The sequence below is a fragment of the Barbus barbus genome (genome assembly GCF_936440315.1).
Source record: "Barbus barbus genome assembly, chromosome: 37".
In the NCBI taxonomy this organism is placed as follows: domain Eukaryota; kingdom Metazoa; phylum Chordata; class Actinopteri; order Cypriniformes; family Cyprinidae; genus Barbus; species Barbus barbus.
The window spans coordinates 14685001-14708216 of NC_136715.1; the positions used below are offsets into that span (position 1 = coordinate 14685001).

Sequence of the window (23216 nt, forward strand, 5' to 3'; positions counted from 1 at the left end):
CTTGTGAAACAGTTTATGAGCTCCTGAGACAAATGCAGAACATCTGACTTGAGTTTCCTTGTGAGATTGGTTGTATTATACTCTTCCTGCTCTTGGTGACAGTGATGGCGTTTACTGCTCTTCTCAAATCTCTACTTAAAGAGCAGTGAATTTCATTTATATTTCAGCTGATTCTGAGTTAATCAGTCATGGTGCTTGTTCTAGCTATGCATTTAGCACAAACTGTTCAGGTTATACTCTAATATTTAAATTTTACATTTCCAGCAGTCTTGCTTAATATGCTCCCATTAAATCTATGCCTCGGTTTCTTTCCCTAGCCCACACAGCCCTGTTGGCCACATGCCCTTCACCTAACCAATCAAAGTCTGAAGCTTTGACAGCTAAGAGGGTTTGGATTGTACATAGACATGAATGAACACACATTCAGCCACAAGAACATCAGAATCACTCCACCACTGTGATTTAGAAACTTGAATGGACTTTTAAAAAGTGTGCACCACGTCTACATGAATTATTGATACTGTACAGTAGGGCTGGGCGATATATCGCATGCGATTGTCATGCGCATCTCATCGGTAAAGTCGGTTCCGTGATTAGCGCTAAATCGCCATCACCTGCTTTCAAATGGAGCGGTATTTAATACATAGAGCCATTAGTTCACTGACAAGCTACACAATATCGCGTTCTTTATCAAAGGCGTGACATGAATATACGCTTTGTTTTGTTTTGTTTTAAACGCCCAATAGACATTTTTTTTTTTAGGGATGCCCAAACACACATCTGCATATGCATTCCTGTTTCCTTTGTGTCTGTATTTATCTTAATAAAAATGAAACCGTGAGCTCATAATTGCATTATTAGGCCCATGTAGGTTCATTGATCATGCTCTGTCCGTGCATGTTTGTAGACGCTTTGCTTTTTTGCTAAAATTACAGGGCTCTCTTTGAAAGCTGAGGCATTACGATGTGGCACTGACTCACTTCCTATGATCATAAATTATACTGATAGCAGAAAATTACGTGTCAGTGGTATCGACACATATTGGCATGTCAGAAAGAAGGCCCTGGTAGTTATTATCCCAGACGAGGGCTGCCTTATGACATAGTCATGTAAAAATCACCACAATGAGTCATATGAAGTGGGAAAAGCCCAGTTCTATAGTCCTGGGATGTACTGGAGTGAACTTTGTTGTGTTTGACTTTACCAAGACACAGAGGCTGTGGAAATCCCACTTCTGTATTATGTCAGAGTGAAAGTGTGCTCTCAGCGCAAAAGCACAATAGAGTCGGGACAGCTGGGTATCATAGCCCTGGGACTGTTACTCCCCACTGTTTTCCTTTCTTCTCTGGGCTGGAACAGTTAAAGCATATGGAGGCAAAAGTCATCCGATTTCTTTACAGCAGGAGATGCAAAGGTATTGTTGATTCTTGGACATTTTCATGTTGTTTTCTCATCACTTGTGACACTGCTTTGACCGCTAACTCTAGACTTGCCATCAGTACATCAACTGAAATGTGATCCTGCAGCTGTAAACGATGAAATAAGTGCTAATTTATAGTTTTTAATGTTTAGATGAAGGACTTTGCATTGCTTTGAATAATTAAGCTGGTATGCTACAGCTAAATTAGATGGCGCTGTATCGTATCATGTTTTTTTATTGGAGCTTTAGTATGCAGGACAAGTAGGTCCATCCATAGTTCCTGGCTTCTCAAGAGCTCACGTAAACATCATAATTCAGTATTTCAATAGGCTGTCAGGATTGAGCGGAGTAAATTAATTTGGAGGCATGCTTGAGTGCTCGGCGGATGTCGAACAGGGAGAAAGAGAGATGGAGAGAGATGCAACGGAAATAAAAAGTGATAAGCCTGAATAAACTCTCTGAAGATGTGTGTGTGTGTGTGTGTGTGCTGGACCTCTGCAAAAAGATCTCCTGATATGCATTGTTCTTCTGTCTGTTGAAAAATGTTTATGCACCAATTTACTTAATGATAAACACAAAACCTGTTCTTTGAAACAGTTTTTTGCATAGAAGGTTGAAATGTCTCTTCACCAGCTATTTTTGACTTTGTTTTGAGGTACTGAAACCGCGTAGACTAGATTTGTGAAATGTGGATGAATTTTTAGAGGATGATCATGTTTTAGTAAGCAGTCCTAGATTAAATATTTCTTTGTTTGTAATTGAGTCGAATAGTATTGGTAGAAAGCACTTTTTAAAATTTGTTGCATTTGCAAGCAATGTCCAAAATGAACTTTCGTCCATAGAGGGCGAGTGGACCAATAAATAAATAAATATTTCTTGATTGTGAATTTTATAAATAAATCCATATTCCCTTATTACAAAAAAATAAGTTAGATGCTTTTAGTGTCAAATTACAGGGAAAAAATGGCATGCATTGTTGAGTATCATTTTGGTGGCTTAAGGTGCAACAAAATAAATTGAACAAAAGTGACCGTACAGGCTTTACATTGTTACATAAATTCTGTTTCAAATAAATGCTGTTTTCTGAGCTTCATATTCATCAAAGAATACTGAAAAAAATTGCCATGGTTTCCACAAAAACATTTTTAAATGTTTTAAAACATCGGTAATTATATGATTACTGAAGGATCATGTGACACTGAAGACTGGAGTAATGGTTTCTGAAAATTCTATTGTGCCATCACAGAAATAAATTGGATTTAAGAATGTATTACAGTGGAAAAGTAATTTTGATTGTAATAATTAACAGGAATTACTGTGAACAATTAAATACATGCAGCCGTTAGAGACTTCAAAAACACTCAAAAAATCATACTAACCACTTTTAAATGTTAATGTGTATATAGATGATGGCGTTTAGTGTGTGTTTTTCAGTAATTGTCTGAATGGTTTTGAACACCTTTAGAATGCGTAACCAGAGTGGGAAGATCTGTAATAACTCTGTTTCTTCTTCTCCTCCTCTGATTGGCAGAGATCCGAGCCCAGTTGCTGGAGCAGCTTAAGTGTTTGGACCAGCAATGTGAGCTCCGCGTGCAGCTCCTGCAAGACCTGCAGGACTTCTTCCGCAAGAAGGCAGAGATCGAGATGGACTACTCCCGCAACCTAGAGAAACTAGCCGAGAGGTTCCTGGCCAAGACCCGCTACACAAAGGACCCTCAATTCAAGTAAGAGAACATTTGGCCATGTTTCCAGCTGATGCATCATGGTCCTGTGATCCGTATTTTTTGTCCTCTTCTGATTACATGAGTGCTGTTCTGCAGTGAAAGTTGAGACAGTTGAGTAAACTCTCACCGAGGTCATGTGATATCCAGTCAACACTTCCCTGTAGACTTATTCAATTCATTTAATGAAATTCACATTTCATTAATCTTTGGTAACAAATCATAACCATCATATGTTGCCATGTAGGCGTAAATAGAGTCTCCTTATTTGTCAGAATGATGATGAATAAGCTTTACAGTCTTTTGAGGCTTTCACAAGACCCTGTTGTTATATAAGAGGCTTGTCTCATATCTCTGATGAGATAGCAGCAGGGATTTGATAGTGGAATAAAGTCAAATATTTTCTTCGAAGTCCTTGGTTCTGCTCCACTGACCCATATTTGATCCTGTTTCTGTAGCGGTTAGTTATTATGCTGTATTATGAAGAAACAGCTGGCGTAACGTTAAGAAAAGCAAGTGAAGTGTTCTTACTCATGCTATAAATGTTTATTATTATCCTGTCTGATTGACTGCATTAGCTTATAATGCTAATTTTATTGTTTAGCGTGAAACAAAACAAGCTTCTGAATGGCCCTTATGTCATTTTTATACATAGGGCTAGACTTTGAACAGGCTTTTTAAAGCTTAGTTGCGTATAAAGGCAAGTGGCAATAATGCTGAAGACCTGGCATTAAATGAATGCAGGTTTCCCGATACTTACTAGCGAGCTTTGAGAATGATGCAGTCTCACAGCAGTCATTATGACAGGATATGCTGTCGAAGAGCCTATTAATCAGTGTTATATACTGTCTAAACGTATCTCTGTGGTCAGACGCTTGGATCCTGTTGGATTCAGTTTGATCTTGTGATTCTCCTCAAAGAATTACAAAGATAAGCTTAAAAACCAACTAAAAGTTAAAGTTTGAAGTGTACTTCCTTGCCCTGGCTTATGTGTGAATTATGAAAGTCTGCATATCTTGTTAATTGAAGCAGTATTTGATGAGAACCTTTATGACGGTAACAATAAAGTCTTCCTGACCGCTATAAGGCAAACATTTTGCTTGTGTTAACATTTATCAAGGTGCTTTTGCAACTCCCAACGGCCTGTATTTGCAGTGACACATTGTCATCATTTTATGCTTGCTGTGTAAATAGGTTGGACTAGATTTGAGTTGTTTTCCAGGGTCTAGTATGCGTACCTTGACAGGTTTCTTTCTGGCGGTTTTGCCCCAGGCACTGTTTTGACATGGAAGATAACCAGTGCTTGAACTTTTCCTTTATTTCATTGTTTCTTTCATTTTCCACCTTGTCATGTGCTTCTCTTTGCTCCTTACCATTTTCACTCTGTCTTTTCACGTTATTTTGCTCTTTGTATATTTGCACTTGACTCTTTGGTTCCTAATATAATGGTTTGAGTGCTAGAGGTTGGGTCTGGGAAAGTCAACATACGGCTCTCTGACAGCTTCTAGAAATAATCAATAGATAGCAAAAGGTTTTTTTTTTTTTTTGAGAGCAGTTTTGTGTGCCCTATCAGACCATGGTGCACATGAGACCCCTGTGTACCTTAGACCCTGGGGGAGGTTCAGTTTCAATTGGAGACCTATGTGCTCCAGTGTAAGCGGTGGATGTATACCACAATATTCATTTTTGGTCAACAACAATATATGTCATAGTATAGATATTTTATAGAATAACGATTAAGACATTCCTGAAAACAAAAATATATCAATAATAATAATAAACTATTAGATAATAATATTTTTTATTTGAACATTTTAAACACTTATCAAAAATGATGAAAAATGACTCAAAAATATTAAACTAAAGAAATAATAATAATAGTTTAATAATGTTAATAAATAATAATAATAATAACACAATTTATAATTGTATTTATTTCTTATTTGAACAATCTTCTCAATTTAAAAAGTAATTTTTATGGCAAAATTATCCGCAAAAAAATATAGAAATAATTAAATAATAAGACATCAGTCATAATTATGATCAATAACAATAATTATAATTAATAATAATACATTATTATTGGATAATACACATTTATAAATTGTAGGGGTGGCACGGTTCGCGGAAAAAAACCGAACCGCACGGTTCTCCACACACGGTTCGGCACGCGCTAGGACCGCGGTTCAACTGAATTCTGACAACGCATGTGGTTTGTTATAAATAACACGTAAAACAAATAGGGTTCGGCTAATGTATGTTTCTGTTAATGGATGCGCATTCTGGCTTCCCAGTACATTATAACAACATTGATGAGAAAAAAAAAAAGGGGACAAATCATTCACTCTTGTTCAATGCGAGTGTGTATGCTGGAATATGAGCATTTATTCCGTCATCACCCGGGTGCTGATAGCGCGCGCACAGGTGAGACCTGAACAGCACACGTTGATATCGGTGTTTAGACTAAAGTCATGTAAGCTTTGCCAGCTCAAATATTTAAGAGCCAGAGGACGCGAGCTCGCGCGCGCAGTGAGAAGATTTGTGCGTGCGCTCATCAGAAGCGCACAAACCTGTGCCTCAGAACGCGCGCAAATATGAAGCTCTCTCTGAAGTATTGTGTTTTAATGGATAAATTCACACAAAATTCTGTCAAAATGCCCGTCTTGGTAAGTATCCTATAGCAGACATAGCCGGCTGGGCGTACAGTATCAGTGCTTTCTCTTAAAGTGACAGTTAATATTAAATAAACAGCAACAACAAAGAAATCACTCACTGCTCTTGATTGAATCGCTTTTGTAACTTTAATAAAGAGTAATCTTTAATGTATACAGTCAAATATGCAATGCTGTTTTACCTTTGATTACTTTAATCGTACTTCAATTTCTGTACCTAAAAAACCCCCTGAAAATCACTGATTATTTTATTTGTATCTTTACTCTATTGTATTTTTATTTGTGCTGTTGCTTGTAGTTAAAGGTCTGCTTTTATTTGTGTACACTCACAATGAAAACAAAACAGATTTTATATATATAACATGTAATAATATTTAGCATTTTCACATCAAAATAAAAGAAACTGAGCAAGTAGATGTCTTTTTTTCCCTGTTGTACCGAAATTGTATCGAACCGTGACCCCCGAACCGAGGTACGTACCGAACCGTGACATCTGTGTACCGTGCCACCCCTAATAAATTGTATTATTTTTTTATTTCAACTGTTATGTATATTTAAACAAATTTATCAAAAATGACTAATGGATGGATGGAAACTTAATAAGAGAAGTAGAAGAAAATGCATAATTTTACGATTCTTTCCAATCTTAAACATTAAGATTCTTCTCCATCATGTATTTTTGCTCTTTTGCTTGCTTGCATTTTTTTCTCTGAGAACTTGTTTCTTCATTTTAACATCATTTCTTGTGCTTGTCTCTCGATTTCCTCATAGCTCTAACTTTTTCTTCCACATTAGGCCCGCATTACACCATCTCTTTTTCTGAGCAGCACCCCCTCACTACACCAAATCTGCAGTAACGTCCTCCCTGATACCAGTGACCCCCGCTGAGATAGATTTTCTAATCGGCTTGTAATCTCGTCCAGTCTAAATACCATCCCCTGCCCTCCATGTGTCCCTTGAGCCCCTGCTATCCAGCTCCAACATCTGGCAAAAGGCAACATCTGGGACGATGATGCCACGAAAGAATGTGAGGTATTTTCCAGTCCTGCTCCTCCAGAAGAGCGTAGCTGTCGGTGAGGCCTGACCTGCAAACTGAGGGGCATTTGTGGGGATCTTTTGGAGACCCCTGATATACTGCTTATGTTCTTACAGGGTAGAGTTCAGCTCAATGCCTTCCGTTCTACCACTCAAGGGTTCAAATGCTCCTCTATGTGTGGTATGACAGTGTGCGTCATTTGTTCAGCAAGCCGGCAGGAGGCCCGATGACGAGTTGCCCGGCAATGAATGGACAGTATGGTTAAGAAATACGCAGTCTGGAATGATAACATGCCATGGTACTGACCGAATTTCTAGCATGCCTGATTTTCTACAAATGGATTGAGTTGATACAAAGAAGCAACTGAAACTCACCACAAGATCTGGACTCATGACAAATAAGAAGGGTGGTGGTTACACTGGTGCCACAGAGGAGCGGCGACGTGTCATGTGCTTAATGGTCTACTCTGCTGATCCAAGATTATACTACAAACCAATTCTCAAATTTTCCCCCCTAGTGGTTACGGTCAGTGCTGGTTTCGTCATTTCAAAGTTTTTAAAACGTTGTCATATGTTGTTACCTCACTTCCTAATGTCTTGATGTCTTGAATTTCGTAGTCTAAACTTTTAGTCCAGGGTTATCCAATCCTGCACACAGAGGGCCACCTTCCTGCAGAGTTTAGCTCCAACCTGATCCAAAACACCTTTCTGGAAGTGTCTAGTAATCTGTAAGAATTTAATTAGCTCGTTTAGGTGTATTTAAATAAACCCTGCATTAATGTCACATTCAAGTCCTGTTGTTTTTTACTTGAGAAGTTTTAATTACAACGTCAGGTGCATTCAAGTTACTTTGGTCGGAGCAAGATGGCAGTGTACCTTTTCTACAGCAAGAATTTTAACTGTCAAAATGATGTATAAAGAATAAGCAGCGGGTGCTTTTTATGGTTTTATTCAATTTATGTAGGTGCTGTAAAGTAAATTCTTGTGCATTCTATCATAATGGTACAATACTATCATATATTGTACATTCAATTTAGCTGGTTTTATTCTAAATGTATTTTTTAAATGTAATTTAGTATATTTCAACAAATTTACAATCAACTACAGAAATCAACAGATTTACTGATAGTGGACTGGACACCCTTGTTTGCCTTTTGGTCAATAAATTTGGTCTATTTTAGACTTCCATATACATGTGTCATACACCTGTTCTGCAGTATCCTGTGCCACGATAACTCCCGGCCCACTTGTGAGGAGCTCAGGGTTAGTTGACTAGAGGAAGTGAGTCCGTCTGGTCTGGTGTGTTTGCCTATTCTTCATAAGTGTGTGACGGTAAGAGAATGCAGGCAAGGCAAGTTTCATTTCCTCTCCAGTCTGACAAGCTTGACTGATGTTTTCCCGGCATCATGTCTGGACAGAAACCGAAGTCTTGTAAAACACTTCTCACCAGAGTGAAGAGTTCCCCTCAACGCCCTCTCATGTACCTTCTAAGCGAGACTGAATGAATCGGTCACTCTTCACAGTTTACAGCAGACTCTGATCTTAGTTTGTTGCTAAGCTAATGACTCTATCCATGTATTGAAAAAATACAGTAAAAATTATGAAATATTATTAGTTTAACATAAATGTTTTCTATTTTAATGTATTTTAAAATGCAATTTATTCCTGTGATGGCAAAGCTACATTTCCAGCAGTATTACAACATTTCTTAGTATTATCAATGTTGATACATGATAAATTCTTTGAAGAATAAAAAAGTATAGAAATAGAAAACTTTTGTAACATTATCCACGTCTTTACTGTCACTTTTGAATCATTTAACGCATCCCTGCTGAGTATTAATTTCTCCTCATGGTCCATGTACATTCAGGGCTTCTCGTTTTGCTTTGTGAAGTAATATCATTGATCAATTCCCATCATTTTACTTCAACCAAATGTCAAGAATTTCTTTATATTCTCCGTCTCTTAAAATTCTTCACATGCCACCATGTCACGTACCCGGTGTCACCTAGGAATTGGCTCTTCTTGGCTTTGCAGAGCATTCCTTTGGTGAAAGGCCGGCTCTGTCTGTGATGACCTTGCTGTTAATTGGGCTATTCCTCCGCTCATGTGACCTCAGCTTTTTCATGGCCTTCCAGAAATGACCCGGAGCTCCCTCGTCTGAATGCCCATTTAAGAACCCTTTCCGTCAGCCAAGGGGCCATGCTAATCTCATCAACGTCCCTTTGTTCATTTCTCGAGAGGAATCGAGTTTCTCCAAGGACTCCATCTTATGTGGTTAAGTATGTGTTTTGCTTCTTTGCATAAGAAAAAGCAAATTAGTGTGTTTGGGAGGATGTTTCTCAGGGCTGTCAATGCCTCAGGTTGGTTTTAATTATTCAGCAATCGTTAGACTGTTGGTTTCACTTATTGTATTCTTATTTTTTACACAATTTGGTATTTGTGAAGATTTAAAGATTTGTTTCATTAGTATATTCTTATCTTCTCATGTTCCTTGTGTTATGATATGTCCTGCACCATGTGTCAATTAATGGAGGTGTTCCCACCATTTTTTGGCACACATCTCTGTGGTTTACTATCAGGAACTTGCCTTCATTGAACCCTTGTTGTGCAAGACCTTTATTTTTTTTGCTTCGCTTTTTGCTACATGCTCGAACCAGTTTCATTCTTCCCTGTTTCCCAAGTGTTGTGCGATCATTGGCAGAGCAAACATCAAGATCTTATTCTACTCTTTACCTCAGCCGTAACCTCCAAAACAACCAAATGCAATTATTTCTGCTACACTTCTTAACTGCTGTTCTTAGATGGGGGAAACGGGTGTCTGGGAACGCTGGTGGAGAGAAACATTATTGGTGAGAGTGGTTTGCATGCCTAAGTGTTTTGAACACACTCGATTTATTTACTTACAATTGTAGTTGAATTGTGACTGCTGCCTGTGTGCCGCTTGTTTTTATTCAGTAGGTCTGTCCTAATGGGCTCCCTATGTTATGGGATGTGGTTGTAGCAAAAGGCGCATGATGGAGGAGTAGACAAAAAGGAGTCTTTAATAAATATCAACACACAATTTCCATTAAACTAACATCAATCCAAGACAAAGACTAGGGGAGAACTGAGGACTTCTAAAGACAGGGAACAAAGGAGCAAACAAGAAGATTAATTAACACGGGTGATAAGAATGAATGATGATAAACTAATGAGAACAGGAACTAAACCAAATAAGGCAAAACAGGAACTCAACAGGAACATACACGTAACACCCTACATATTCAGCATTTTTTATAAGACATCGTTCTAACTAAAATATAAAACTTTGAATTTACTGATACTTGGGCAACAACTCTATTAATGGTCACAATGGTATTCCAATAAAGTCTGAAGTTAGCATGTTGCTAAGCTAAGGACTTAAAGGGTTAGTTCACCCAAAAATGAAAATTCTGTCAATGTGTCAAGTCTACGCCGTGTGTTCACAAGAGTACCACAGTAAAGACTGACACGGAAGAGAAGAAATTGTTGAATAAAGTAATTTGTTTTGTTTTCTTTGCGCACAAAAAGTTTTCTTGCTGCTTCATAAAATTAAGGTTAATGTTACAACAGATTATAAAATTAACCCCTGATGTCACATGGACTAGTTTAACGATGTCCTTACTACCTTTACGGGCCTTGAACGTGGTAGTTGCATTGCTGTCTTTGGAAAGTCAGAAAGTTCTCAGACACCAAAACTCGTCATCAAAAATATTTTAATTTGTGTTCCGAAGATGAACAAAGGTCTTATGGGTTTGGAACGACATGAGGGTGAATAATTATCAATTAATGACAGAATTTAAAATTTTGGATGAACTATCCCTTTAACACAACAGCATTTGTTTTGTGACACTTTACTACTTTGCCGGGGAAGTCATGGCCTAATGGTTAGAGAGTCGGACTTGTAATCCGAAGGTTGCGGGTTCGAGTCTCCGGCCGGCAGGAATTGTAGGTGGGGGGAGTGAATGTCCAGCGCTCTCTCCACCCTCAATACCACGACTGAGGTGCCCTTGAGCAAGGCACCGAACCCCCAACTGCTCCCCGGGCGCTGCAGCATAAAATGGCTGCCCACTGCTCCGGGTGTGTGTTCACGGTGTGTGTGTGTTCACTGCTGTGTGTGTGCACGTTGGATGGGTTAAATGCAGAGCACGAATTCCGAGTATGGGTCACCATACTTGGCTGAATGTCACTTCACTTTTACTAGTAGAAAACATTTGAAATGTTGAATAAAGAATAAGGAACGTGCTTGATATTTATTACATTTTTACTTTTCTTGCATACTTGCAAATGAGTCAAAAAGAAAACTTTCATTTGCAAAAATTAGTAATGCTTGAGGATTCTGATAAGCTTATGATATGAATCTCTGTTGCTTTCCTTTATCATCTGTAAAAATACCTTGATGTTTGACGACAACAGTATATTTGGTCTTTTTATTCTGATCCCATCATCAAAAGAGTTACATTGGCAAAGATGAAGTGAGATATGTCTATTCCTTTCCACAACACTGACAGATGTTGAGCAGGAGAACAGGCTGTGATGTACCTCCACTGAGCCCCCCGCTGAGCTCTGAATGCTGGCTGATTTCCCCTCACTTTGAACTCGTTGGGAGGAGTGTCTGTCTCAAGTCTTGTCGGCAGGCGAAGCCAGAGGGAATGTCCTGTTCAGAGAGACCGGATCCCTGTCGAGTGATATGATTAATCCAACGTTCTCTTCAATACAGAGGACTGGTGTCAGACAAGTGTTAATACACATCCGTACATCACTTGAGGTTTATTATACTCAGACTACTTCAGGACATCAGCAGTGCTTGGTTTCAGCCCAGAATATGTTTTTTAATATTATGTTTTTAAATATACTAAAATGGGTTCAGGTTATGCTGATATCCTGCTATGATTTGTGCAGCATAAAGTGGGTCTGATTTTTGCAAAAGTAGGTATACTACCATGATTTTCGACGTGTGCTTTGGAAATAACATGTTTTTGGTCATGTACCTAGAAATAGCATGGTTTTTGGGCATGCATTTTTAAAGTAATTCACAATGTTCACTAAAATAAAATAAAAGGGTTTTATTTTTAAAGGTGTCATATGACGTTGCTAAAACGAACATTATTTTGTGTATTTGGTGGAAATGTTGGTGGAAATGTTGCACCCCTCACCGCATTGTGATGGCGTTTCCCGGTGCGACGAGATTAAAACAATGAAACCCATTACAAACAAAGGCATTTGTTGCATCCAGTGGGGAAATAATTACTGATTATAATGACTTATACTGTCTTTTTACGCATCGTGTTGCATCGCGCCGCATAAACATTAGCATGTGTGCATTTGTGAATGAGAAACGACAAACAACAAGCACTACTCTACACTGCTCAAAACTCGCGTTTGAATAGTCAGTAGCAGAAACGTACTTACAGGCTGAGAGTCAGAAGCGCCAGACTGTCATTGCAAAGTTGGAATTGCCCCACTTTATAGAAACAGCCTTTTGTGCAAGCCTGCAAGCAAGGTTACTCTCCTGCCATGTTCAGGAAATAGCCCTCCATAAATTGCACACACTCTAATATTTGGGTTGAACTGTTCTGGAACAGTGTTGTAAATACAACTTAACCACTGATTTCTAGTTGTGTCCTCTTTTGGAAGCCCAAACAAAGTACTTTAGCCTTCACAACGAAACACAGCGTCTCCACGACAATACCGGCAACAACAATACCACCGCGAGAATAAAAATCACGCCCCCTTTCTTTTGGGCGGTGTTATGAAACATGTGGGGGTGTGTTTGAATGAGCCGTTTTAGGGGGGCATGGCAGAGTCTTAACTTTTATAAAGAATATCTCTGGTTTTGAGACTTTAGTCTTTGCAACTTCAGGGATCTTATGTATGCACAAACAGCTTGTACACTCCAAAGAGAAAGGAAAACTTGAAATCACATCATATGAATTTATTGTGATGCAAAGCTGAATTTTTTGCAACCATTGTGGCACATGATCCTTCAGTAATCAAGTGCTCAAAAATATTTCTTATTATTTTTAATATTGAAAACAGTGCTGCTTTAATAGTGCTGTTTAATATTTAAAAATTTTATTTAAATTAGAAATGTTTTGTAACATTTTAAAGGTCTTTACCATCTCTTTTGATGAGTTTAATACGTCCCTGCTTAATAAAATAATAGTTTCTTGCAAACTTTAGCGTATGTTATTTTATCTGTTTAATCCACCATGTGAAAGTGTTTTTTATGCGTTGCAGTGTTTCTTAAATGAGGTAGGAACCTCAAAACTTTTGCCGTTGCAGGTCACAAGTTTTTTTAGGCCATAAATGTACACATTTGCATACCACTGATAGATAAGGTTGCTGGTTGTTTGGGTAGTTGTGATGAACATTTTAGTTCTCTTAGATGCTTTGCACTCCAGTTAACAGCAGGACCAAGGTCATGTGTTAGCTGTTCCTCTGTAAACAGACGGTCTGTAAAACATTAACAGACAGCAGGATGCTTTCTGCGGGCTCTTTGGATCCAGTCCTTCCTGATTCTACCCTCTCTGTGGACATTTCAGACCGTCTGGTCTGAAGAAACATCAGGTTCTGCCCCACCCGTTCAGAGGCATTTTAGCAGCAGGGAACCTCATGGGTTTCTATGGGACCCTCAGCATCAGCTGTCTCCTCTGGCATGCACAGGCCGCTGAAGTCCATCCCTCTAGCATATGCCCATAGTAACGCAGGGCTTAACAGAATTCCTCTTTGGCATGACATCCATTGCTCTGTAATCCATGAGTGAACTTCACATATAGGGCAACAGGTTTATCAGGATGGATCTATACACGTGTACCCTTCTTAACCATACCAGGACTGCATGAGTTTAGAGTAACATCCTGGGCACATTCCCTGTCAGAGCAGGAGTCCAGAGGGTTTTTTGAGCTGATTTATCTGTAATGACGACGTGTGTCTCGAGGGCTGTTCACAGTGATTTGTAGCGACAAAGTGATCTGAACTCATTAGTTTTCAAATACAGTTGGTCGTTTGAATGACTGATGGCGATGAGACTTTTTGAATATTAATATATAGTCACAATCTTCAGGAAACTTAATGGCCCAAAATTGCACAATAAATCTCAGAATACTGTACATTTTATCACCAGCAAGATAATTTCAGATGTATTATTGATATATTACTGAATACTGTGTGTGTGTGTGTGTGTGTGTAAACAATGTGATATGATTAATTTGCGTCATCAAAAATGTTTATGAATGTTTATGTCCTTGTTTTCTACATAAAAATAGTGTGGGGAAAAAAAATATTTAGAATTTACTCATTATATGTTTTAAATCTATTTGGCTTGAAATTATTTGACTGACTCATTTGGTTATGTTCAGATGATTCTTCTGATTCCTTTTGATTATGTATTGTGATTTGAATAGTTGATCTGTTGTTCTGCAGCTGTATTGCAACTACTGCAAATGTATTTTTTGTAGAATGTATTTTTGAAAAATAGCTTCTTCTAACGAATTCTTCTGTTCTCCTGTATGATAAATGATAATAAATCTGTTTTTTTTCTTTACTCTTCTCTGCAGGAAAGAGCAAAATGTCCTGTCACCAGTCAACTGCTGGAACCTTCTCTTGGCTCAGGTGAAGAGAGAGAGTCGAGACCATGCCACTCTCAGCGATCTCTACCTCAACAACATCATCCCACGCTTCGCCCAGGTCAGCGAGGACTCAGGGCGTCTCTTCAAAAAGGTGACATTAGTCTTTGCATACCAGTCAAATTCTCTATTAAAGCCTCTGTAGTGGTCATTGAGCTTGAGACCTCATTTTTTATTTGCCTCTCAGTTCAATTGATAATCTTTCTCTCCTCACTGACATACCAGTTTTGACCTAATTTTACTATTTTGACTTGATTATTATTGTAATTATTAAATTTTATTTCTAATATATGATATAATTTGTCAATATTTTAATTTAGGATAGTAAAATTCATTTAAGAGTTTGGTTCATAACATTTCTTCTGTGGGGTCTTATGCATGCTTATGCTCATTAAAGCTGATAGTGAGATGATTAGAATCTAAAATCTCAAGCAAAGAATCTGTATCCTGTCATATTTGCTCAAGCAGAGCTGATAGATGCAAGAGAGTATCCATCCTTTGGTTTCTCATTCCTCTTGGCTTGTCTAGACTGGTTAGACAGGCAGGAATTTAAGGTCGCTCACTATCTAGACCCAGAGCTGTGAAACACATTTCCAGTGTCCACTGGTTATCCAGGTGAATCCAGTTCAATCTGGTCTGTTTAAGGTCAAATCCAGCTTTAATTATTCAGAGGATGAAGGAACCTCCAAAAATGAAAAATTCTGTAATCATTTACTCACCTTCTTGTTGTTCCAAACCTGTATACATTGCTGTCTTCCTTTTGAACATAAAAGAAGGTATTTTGAAGAATGTGGTTGCCCAAGCAGTTGTTAGTCCCCACTGACTTCCGTAGTATGGAACAATTACTATGGAAGTCAATGGGGACCAGAAACAGTTTGGTTGATGATGAGAGAATTTTCATTTTTGGGTGAACTACAATTTAAAATTCTCCCATCAACCCATCAGTTGAGCAGGGTGTTTTGATACTTTTTGATGTTTATTTGATAAGACCTCTTGTGATATAGTCAGTGGTCTCAACTATGCATAATTTAAGGTTTATTGCAATTTTGTCTACTAAACTTTTCAAAAAAATTCCAAATCAAGCGGGAGAAAGGACTTGCCTCAATCTTAAAGGTGCCATAGAATGCATTGATACAATATTTTAAATTGTTCTCTGATATCTACATGGAAGGAATGTGGCTTAGGTAAGGGCAAAAAATCTCTAGAAACGGTTTTACATGTCCATTTACAACCCTAGGATTTCTCCCTAGAATGAAATGGTCTGTTATTACCTTATTTGGAAGGGTCATGAATAATAACGTTGAGCTCTGCTCTGATTGGTTTCACAGTGCAACTCATTTCAGTAACTCACACAGCAGCATATTTCAATACTTTCGCAGTTATATCGTTGGGTAAATATACTGTATATAAAATGCGGGCATCAGGGAGCCGCTATTACTATGCAGGGCATTGAAACTGCTTTCAAATGCACGATCGCTTTTTAGTTTCACTTTCGAGATTCGCGATCGCACGTACTCTGTTTATACTATGGAGCGGCAGTACTTACCACACATTTTACAAGATAAGATGCTTGTCATGGTGCTTAGGATCTGTAAATCAGTCGCCATCATCCTCAGCCATCTCTCCTTACTCTGTTTATGTAGTAAGTGAAATCTTATGTACTGTAATGTAACAGGCTACTGCTGGCAAGGAGCTAACCATGTCCCTTTAGTGGCTCGAGTTATTTTATTAGAATGCGTTATTTGCTTTCCGTGCCTTTCTGAATACAGACACCAACCCATCCCTGCACTTCACATCCCCTGCACAGCCTGGAACATAACATTTATTTCCATGATCTGCCATTTTCACTGTTGTCCTTGTTTGTTTCTTCACAACACCTGCAGAAATTCTGATGGCATAGAACATGGACGGGTATATGCAAATGTTGGGGGCGTAACTATTAGTGATCCAGACTGTAATGTCACAGTTGGTGTTATGTTCTGATTCGCCTATTTTTCAGTAGTATTTTGCATGCACAAGATTTACATAAGGAGGAGGAAACAATGGTGTTTGAGGCTCACGGTATGTCATTTCCATGTACAAAACTGTTATTATTCAAATATGCCAAAGTAAATACAGTTTTCCATTCTACGGTACCATTTTAAATCGCATTTTTGTCCCCTCTGCTGCATATCTAGCGGCAAAAGACTCTCATACCCCAATCAGCACTTCTTTCTCTCCCGCTGTCTCTCTGTCTGTTTCTTGGTTCCCGTGAGAGAGAGAGAGAGAGAGAGAGAAAGATGTCCTATCAACATTCTCCTCAACTCTTTGTCTCTCTCTCTCTTCTATAGTTTAGCTCACCCAGTCCTCCGTGCTGCAGGAATAACAGTCCTTTAATTGAACACTCCCAGCCGGCCTCTCTCTAGAGGCTTCCCAGGAATCGCTGAAGTCTGTGCGATTGGTCTTACCCCACGTCTCAGTGCCGCACACCTCCCACCTGTCTTAAAAGCGCTACGACATGCTGAAGAAATTCTGCACTCTAAATGCAAATACAGTCAAGGGAGCTGTGTCCGGAGGAGGTTACGACTTTATTGAACCATAAGTGTAGACACACAGTAAAGGAAAACACTCCTAAAAGCAGCGAAAGAGATTTTTTGGCAGTGAGATTTTGGATGAATCCTGTTCCCCTTAATCAGTGCATGATGAGAAACGTAGTGCAATTTAATTTGACCACTTGTAGCTTCTAATATAATGTGATATGTAATTAATTAATTTACATTTGAACATTTTAATGAGCAAGAATAAAGAGTTTGTAAAGCAGTTTTCTACATTATCTAATGTGGCAGCAAATAGAAGAGTCACAATGGTTTTGGAACAAAGTATCTTGAAAAAAAAAAAACAGGAATATTTAAAAATATTATTACAAGTAAAAATTACTGTTTTCTATTTGAATATATTTTCAAGTATTTTATGCCATCTTCTCTTCAACTCTCACTTAAAGATGATCTTTAAAAACTTTAATCTTCAGCAAATGAATATCAGTTTTTCATACTTTACTGTATAATGTTATGTGTAAATTCAGCTGTACAGTTTAAAACGATAAATTTTTTCAATTGTTTTTTTTTTTTATATATTTGGTCAAAAGTATGTGGAATATCTGTCATTTATTATGAAAATGATTATTGGCTTATCTGTATCGGCCAGAATTTTAATATTGGTGCATAGACGTGTTTGGAAAACCTCTTTGGAGACTCACTGCCACTAACACTAGCTGTGATGAAAATAAATTGAACTAGGAAAAGACAATAGACTGTGGAATATTGGCTGTGCTTTGGACTCCAACCAACAAGCATTATTCATGTTATGGACTTATTTTTCAAGCATTTCTCTGCTGAAGTAGCTCCAGTTACTCCGAGTACAAACTCCGAGTACAAGCACAATGTTTTTTACTTCAAGGCGAAGGATTTTCATCAATTCAACCACATGCTCTTGTTTATTGGGGGAATTAGTTGCAGAGGCGCAAGAAAAATCCTCGCAGATATCAACAATCCTTGTCCATGTGACTGATGTTGGATGCCAGTAAACCAATCCCCTCACACACACCCCAAAGTGATGCTTCTTTGACAGATTTGTGCAGAACCAAAACCAATCTCCTGCCAAGCTCACAGACAAACGTGTGATCTTTTTCATTTAACAAGTGCATCTCACCATTACGGCTCATAAATCCATGTCCTCCAGTCCAAGTGCCTCTCCCCTGTTGTCCAATAGATTTATAGTGGCCTTCATGGAAAATCAATAGTTTACTCCCATTTTTGGGCTCTTTTGTGTTGTCTTTGGAGTATCACTGAGCAGATGGAGGAAGGCAGCTCTGCCTGCTCCGACCGCACTCCTGAAGATCCATTTCACCACGGGAATGTAATGCTGCTTAGAGGGGAAGTGTCTGTGAGAGGCGGAGCAAGAGAGAGGAAGGAAAAGTGGAAATAAGTAGCTTAGACTTAACAATCCTAATAGAAAGAGTAGGCTGAATAGATCCATCAAATGTTCCTTATTGAACTGGTCTGAATTAGGGAAACCAGCAGGGCAGACTGGAGACAGACCCCACTAAACGTGTCTCCCCCAGCAGGTCTGTAAGCACAAATGAACTTATAGACGTCAGCTGGGGAGACCATATGTTTCTGAATATCTCCCACACCTTCAGTTTAAGGCTCACACATGACCGCAAAATGTAATGGGACAACATTCCCATAGATAAAGAATTTGGATTTTTGTTTGGAGGTATTTTTAGGCCTTTCCACTGAGAAATCTACTGGTCTGAGGTTACTTCCAATGATGTTATTGCACAAGCCGTTTATAGTTTGAGTGGTTGTTTTGGGGTTTATGAATCCCTGGAACAAGAGCTTATATCTTTCCTCATGATTATGGTTGCTAATTATGTGTGTTTGTGATTTTAAATTAAGAAAAGATTAACAAGTTTTTTTTTGTCTCCACTGACAAATAGATTAAGTTTCTAGTACTAATGCACTTCAATATTTGGAAATTATCCTAAACTTTTACACAAAAAGTGCAAGGCCACCATGCACATGCCAAAAATAAACCTGATATATAATTTGCTTTCATTTTATGCCTTAATTCAATAAAAAGTGTTTTTGATGGCATCTAAATACAATAAAGGCTCATTATGTCGGCGCCGATAGCCTCGTGGTTAGTGCGTCGACATGTAACGCAACTGTGCTCTGCATTGACCCGAATTTGATTCCCGCCTCGAGGCCCTTTGCTGATCCCCCTCCCCTTTCCCCACCTCAATACTTTCCTGTCATCTCTTCACTGTCCTCTTAAAATAAAGGCACAAAAAGCCCATAAATTTAACTAAAAATAAATAAATAAATGCTCATTATAGTAATTTGGCCTTCAGTCAATTTGTATGTTATTTAGTGTTTTTTTTTATATTTAGATTTTAAATACATTTGAATATTTTAAAGAATTATATGCATAAATTAGCTGTTTTACATCATCATAAATAAAAATTATTTGAAAAATGTACATAACTAGATAGTGTTATTTTATTTGTATGAAATATATTTAATTAAATCAAGATTTTTTTGTTTGTTGATATACACAAATATATTTGTTTTTGACTGCAGCCAGTGAAGAAAGGCATCTGGTCTTGGCATTGTTTTATGTCTTTAACATTTGTCTTGAACTTTTGTCTTTTTTTCTGTATTTTAGTGCCAAGTTATGAGCTCAATCAGCTTGACAAAATTTCTCAGACATGTTTAGAGAGGTGAGGTGAGCATCCCCAGACATGCAGTTCATCCTCTGCTCTAAATGGGTGTTCTTGTGCATTCTCACTTATTACTCCGTCCACTGCCTCCAAATAAAACCCATCAGAGCTCCATTATGAATGACTTCCCAAAGGGGATCTCCTATGGGACGCCTCCCCACAGCCTACTCACCCATCTCAGCTTTCAAAGGGTTAAAATGAACTCCAGTCTTTCCATCCTGGATGGAACATGGAACATGGATGGAAGTGACTTGACAATCACTGATTGTGAAGATTGACTGTTTGTGAACACTCTCTCTTTTCCACTCTTTCACCCTTCTGTCTTTTACTCCCATGTACACACTTCATCTCTTTTCAGCTTCAAATTTCTTTTCTCTTCCATCATTTCAATCACTTCTCATCATCAAGAAATCAAGCTAATTCACATCTGTCCAAAAACAACCATAAAAGCTTCGTTCAGACCTTCAGAAACAGGAAAACCCACAAAAATGTCAGTGTGGGGAATAGGGAAGGAGTGACGGAGTCAAAGCCCTCAATGAATGCTAGACATCTTCTTGGCCGGCTCCCAAGTTATCAGCCAACATCGAGTAAAGTTTGGACTTGAATTCGCAAGCACTTCATTTTCATGTCATGCTGTGCCTTCGTTCCCGAACTTCCTCTTACAAGATCCAGCATCCACCAGAACAGTAAACCACCGTTTCCATTTCACAGAGAGTTTACCAGACCTTTTTATTCCACAGTCTCTAAGAGGAAGTCTTATCAAAATCACAAGTAATGGTTTCCAGTTTCAGTTCAGCTGCACATTTTTGACATTCATTGTAATTGATCGACACTGAACTGAAATTCAGTACTTTTGCATTGTCTTTACACTTCAGTTTTGATAACGGCTTAAACAGAAGTATAGCCTTTAGACAAGTGCACAAGCGGAACTGCTGTAACTGAAAGTAGCGATGCTAGTGACTTAAAGGGATAGTTCTCTCATTTTTTTGGGTAGAACTTTTCCTTTAAAGTCATAAATAATTTGGCATTTCAACCCATTTTATTTCCATAATATGATGTTTTTACAACTGAAACAGAATATATAAGCAGAAAAAGAGGCCATTGTGCGCCATTTGAAAACTCTTTGTAGGGTTTTTAACGTGCCCAATTGCCTAAATGGTTAATCCGGTCCAGTGTGCAGTGTTTCAGTATAATGTGACCGTTTGGGTGAGATTGTATTGAACTAGATGTGTTTGAGTTAGCTGGTGATGACCTCCATTACTGAAAGGGCAGAAAACATCTCATCGGTCTAACAGTTACAGCTTCAGGGCTCACAGCCAAAGCGGATTATCAGCTGCAATAGAGAACAGGAAACTACTGTTCATCATGATCTACACCATTATTATCTTATACTAATGTGTTTTTTCTTACAGAGTAAAGAAGTGGGCCTCCAGCTGCAGGAGGATTTGATGAAGGTCCTCAACGAGTTGTACACGGTAAGATGCACATGCACTGAGAACTTCGTCTTCAGCATTAAATCTGAGGCTATCGTTTTTATTCAGTTTTTTCAGTTTCATTATCTGATTGTCACTTTAAATTTTCAAACGGAGTGCATGAATCCTCAGTTTCTTTCTCTTAATATCTTTGGTTCCTCTGCGTCAGCCTTCTGCAGTGAGACATTGAGTCTCTGCTTCAGTCGAGTGGTTATTTTGGTCTCTTGTGGTTGTAGTCCAATCAGTATTTTTGAGGCGTGGGGTTGGCTATAGTTACATTTTTCTTCTCGTTGAAAATATTTTGAGAGCTTTTAAGTCACTGTGTGCCCCCCTGTGTGTTGTTGTGTTACAGGGTGTGTGCAAATTGTAGTTTCTAAACAGCCTAGAAGGAACCGTTTAATGTTTATGTGCTTTGAAATGGGTTTGTGTGTATGTGAACAAAACAATGTCTTACCAGGCAGTCCTTGTAATTCCTTAGTAAGACAGGGGGTATGAACAAGTAGCGAATGATGGTAGTTCTAGTCGTCAGTCAGCAATGAATCTAACCTGCTGGCATGCAGACTGATTGCTTGTAGCCTACCTCAGACTCTAAAGCAGATCTATTGCGTTTGCAGTGGCACAGAGGAACACTACGGAGTATAAGAGCTCTCTAAATGGTGATGATGCTCTCAGGATGGTAATGAACAGCAACAGTTGTGGGTCGGAGGTGCAGAATTAAGTTTAAGGCATTACTTACTGCAGTCATAGAAGTTTTTCTGATATTCCAGTTATGCTGTGTTTTATAGTCTTCCTCAAGCATCAATCACGTTTTATATTCTGTCCTAATTATTTTCCACAGATTATGCTATTTTTGAAATTTTCAATATGAACAAGCTACATTTCCACGAATGAGGTCAGGACACTTCATGAACAGGGTACAAATAAGAACCTGAAAATCTTTATGAAAACAAAGTCTTTTTAATTTTTCAATAAATTATCGTTAAATGCAGTGTTACTTGTATACTACTATAGTGTTTTGAATTATTAATTTAAGTTGTAGTGATTTTGTTAGGTGCTTTTGTAAGTTTATTTTATTTTTGTTTAATACATATATCTATTTAGCTTCATTCTTTTTATTTCAGATGTAGTTTCTGTAATTCTATCATTTTTTTTTAAAGTCACCCTGTAGTGAAAACCCATGAATCTGTGGTTTAACATGGATTTAGAACCGCTTGAATAATAACCCACGGCAACAGTGTAAAAGTACCCCAGAGTCAGTCCCACCTCTCCCGCACCGGCATCTGCACTTCACACGTGTCTGCTCGCGGGCGCGAATTAAGAATCACAAACTTGGCTGCATTTGAGTCTTCAAGGCATTGTGAGCACACGACGTCATCAAGTAAGTAACTTTAATGACTGTTACAGTATCCACTGTAGTTGTCCGTTAGTAAAAACAGTTTTATCAGTCATTATGTATGGATCAGGAGGCCCTGGCTGGTGTGACTGATTGGAGGCTGGGCTTATTTACGTATTCATAGATTCGCGTATAGTGAATGAGGCAAGGTTGTAGCATTAAGGCCTATTCACACCAAGCACGATAACTACAAAGATAATGATAAAGATATAGTTCTAAAAATCATTCTCAATATTAAAGAATAGCAGAGTCCACATCACAACTATAACGATAAAAGGTACAGAGAAACGATATCATTGGAATCACTTTCAGAATGATTTTTTTTCCAGCTGATGAACGATACAAACATTTACATCCAACCAGAATTAATTCTGTTATAAGGAGCTCAAGAATTTAAAGCGGCAGATGCGTGTGAACCTAGAATAAATGATAAATGATATTGTTCGCTTGTGTGGATGCTAATATCGTTATCTTTATGAATGAATGAATGAATGATGCATTTATATAGCGCTTTATTGTGTATTGCTGTACACCCAAAGCGCTTTACAATCATGTGGGGGGGTCTCTCCTCAACCACCACCAGTGTGCAGCATC

At 38.3% G+C, this 23216-nt stretch overlaps 1 protein-coding gene across 2 annotated transcripts in view; it reads left to right on the forward strand.

The window, feature by feature from the left end:
* LOC306857063 (SLIT-ROBO Rho GTPase-activating protein 2-like) overlaps window positions 1–23216 on the forward strand; it is a 106858-nt gene that overhangs the window by 50815 nt on the left and 32827 nt on the right. For both annotated transcript variants that reach the window (XM_079396728.1, XM_079396727.1), the window contains exons 3-5: window positions 2952–3144; window positions 14429–14591; window positions 21170–21232. In XM_079396728.1, the coding sequence (XP_079252854.1) occupies window positions 2952–3144; window positions 14429–14591; window positions 21170–21232 (419 nt within the window). The remainder of the gene's footprint in view (window positions 1–2951; window positions 3145–14428; window positions 14592–21169; window positions 21233–23216) is intronic.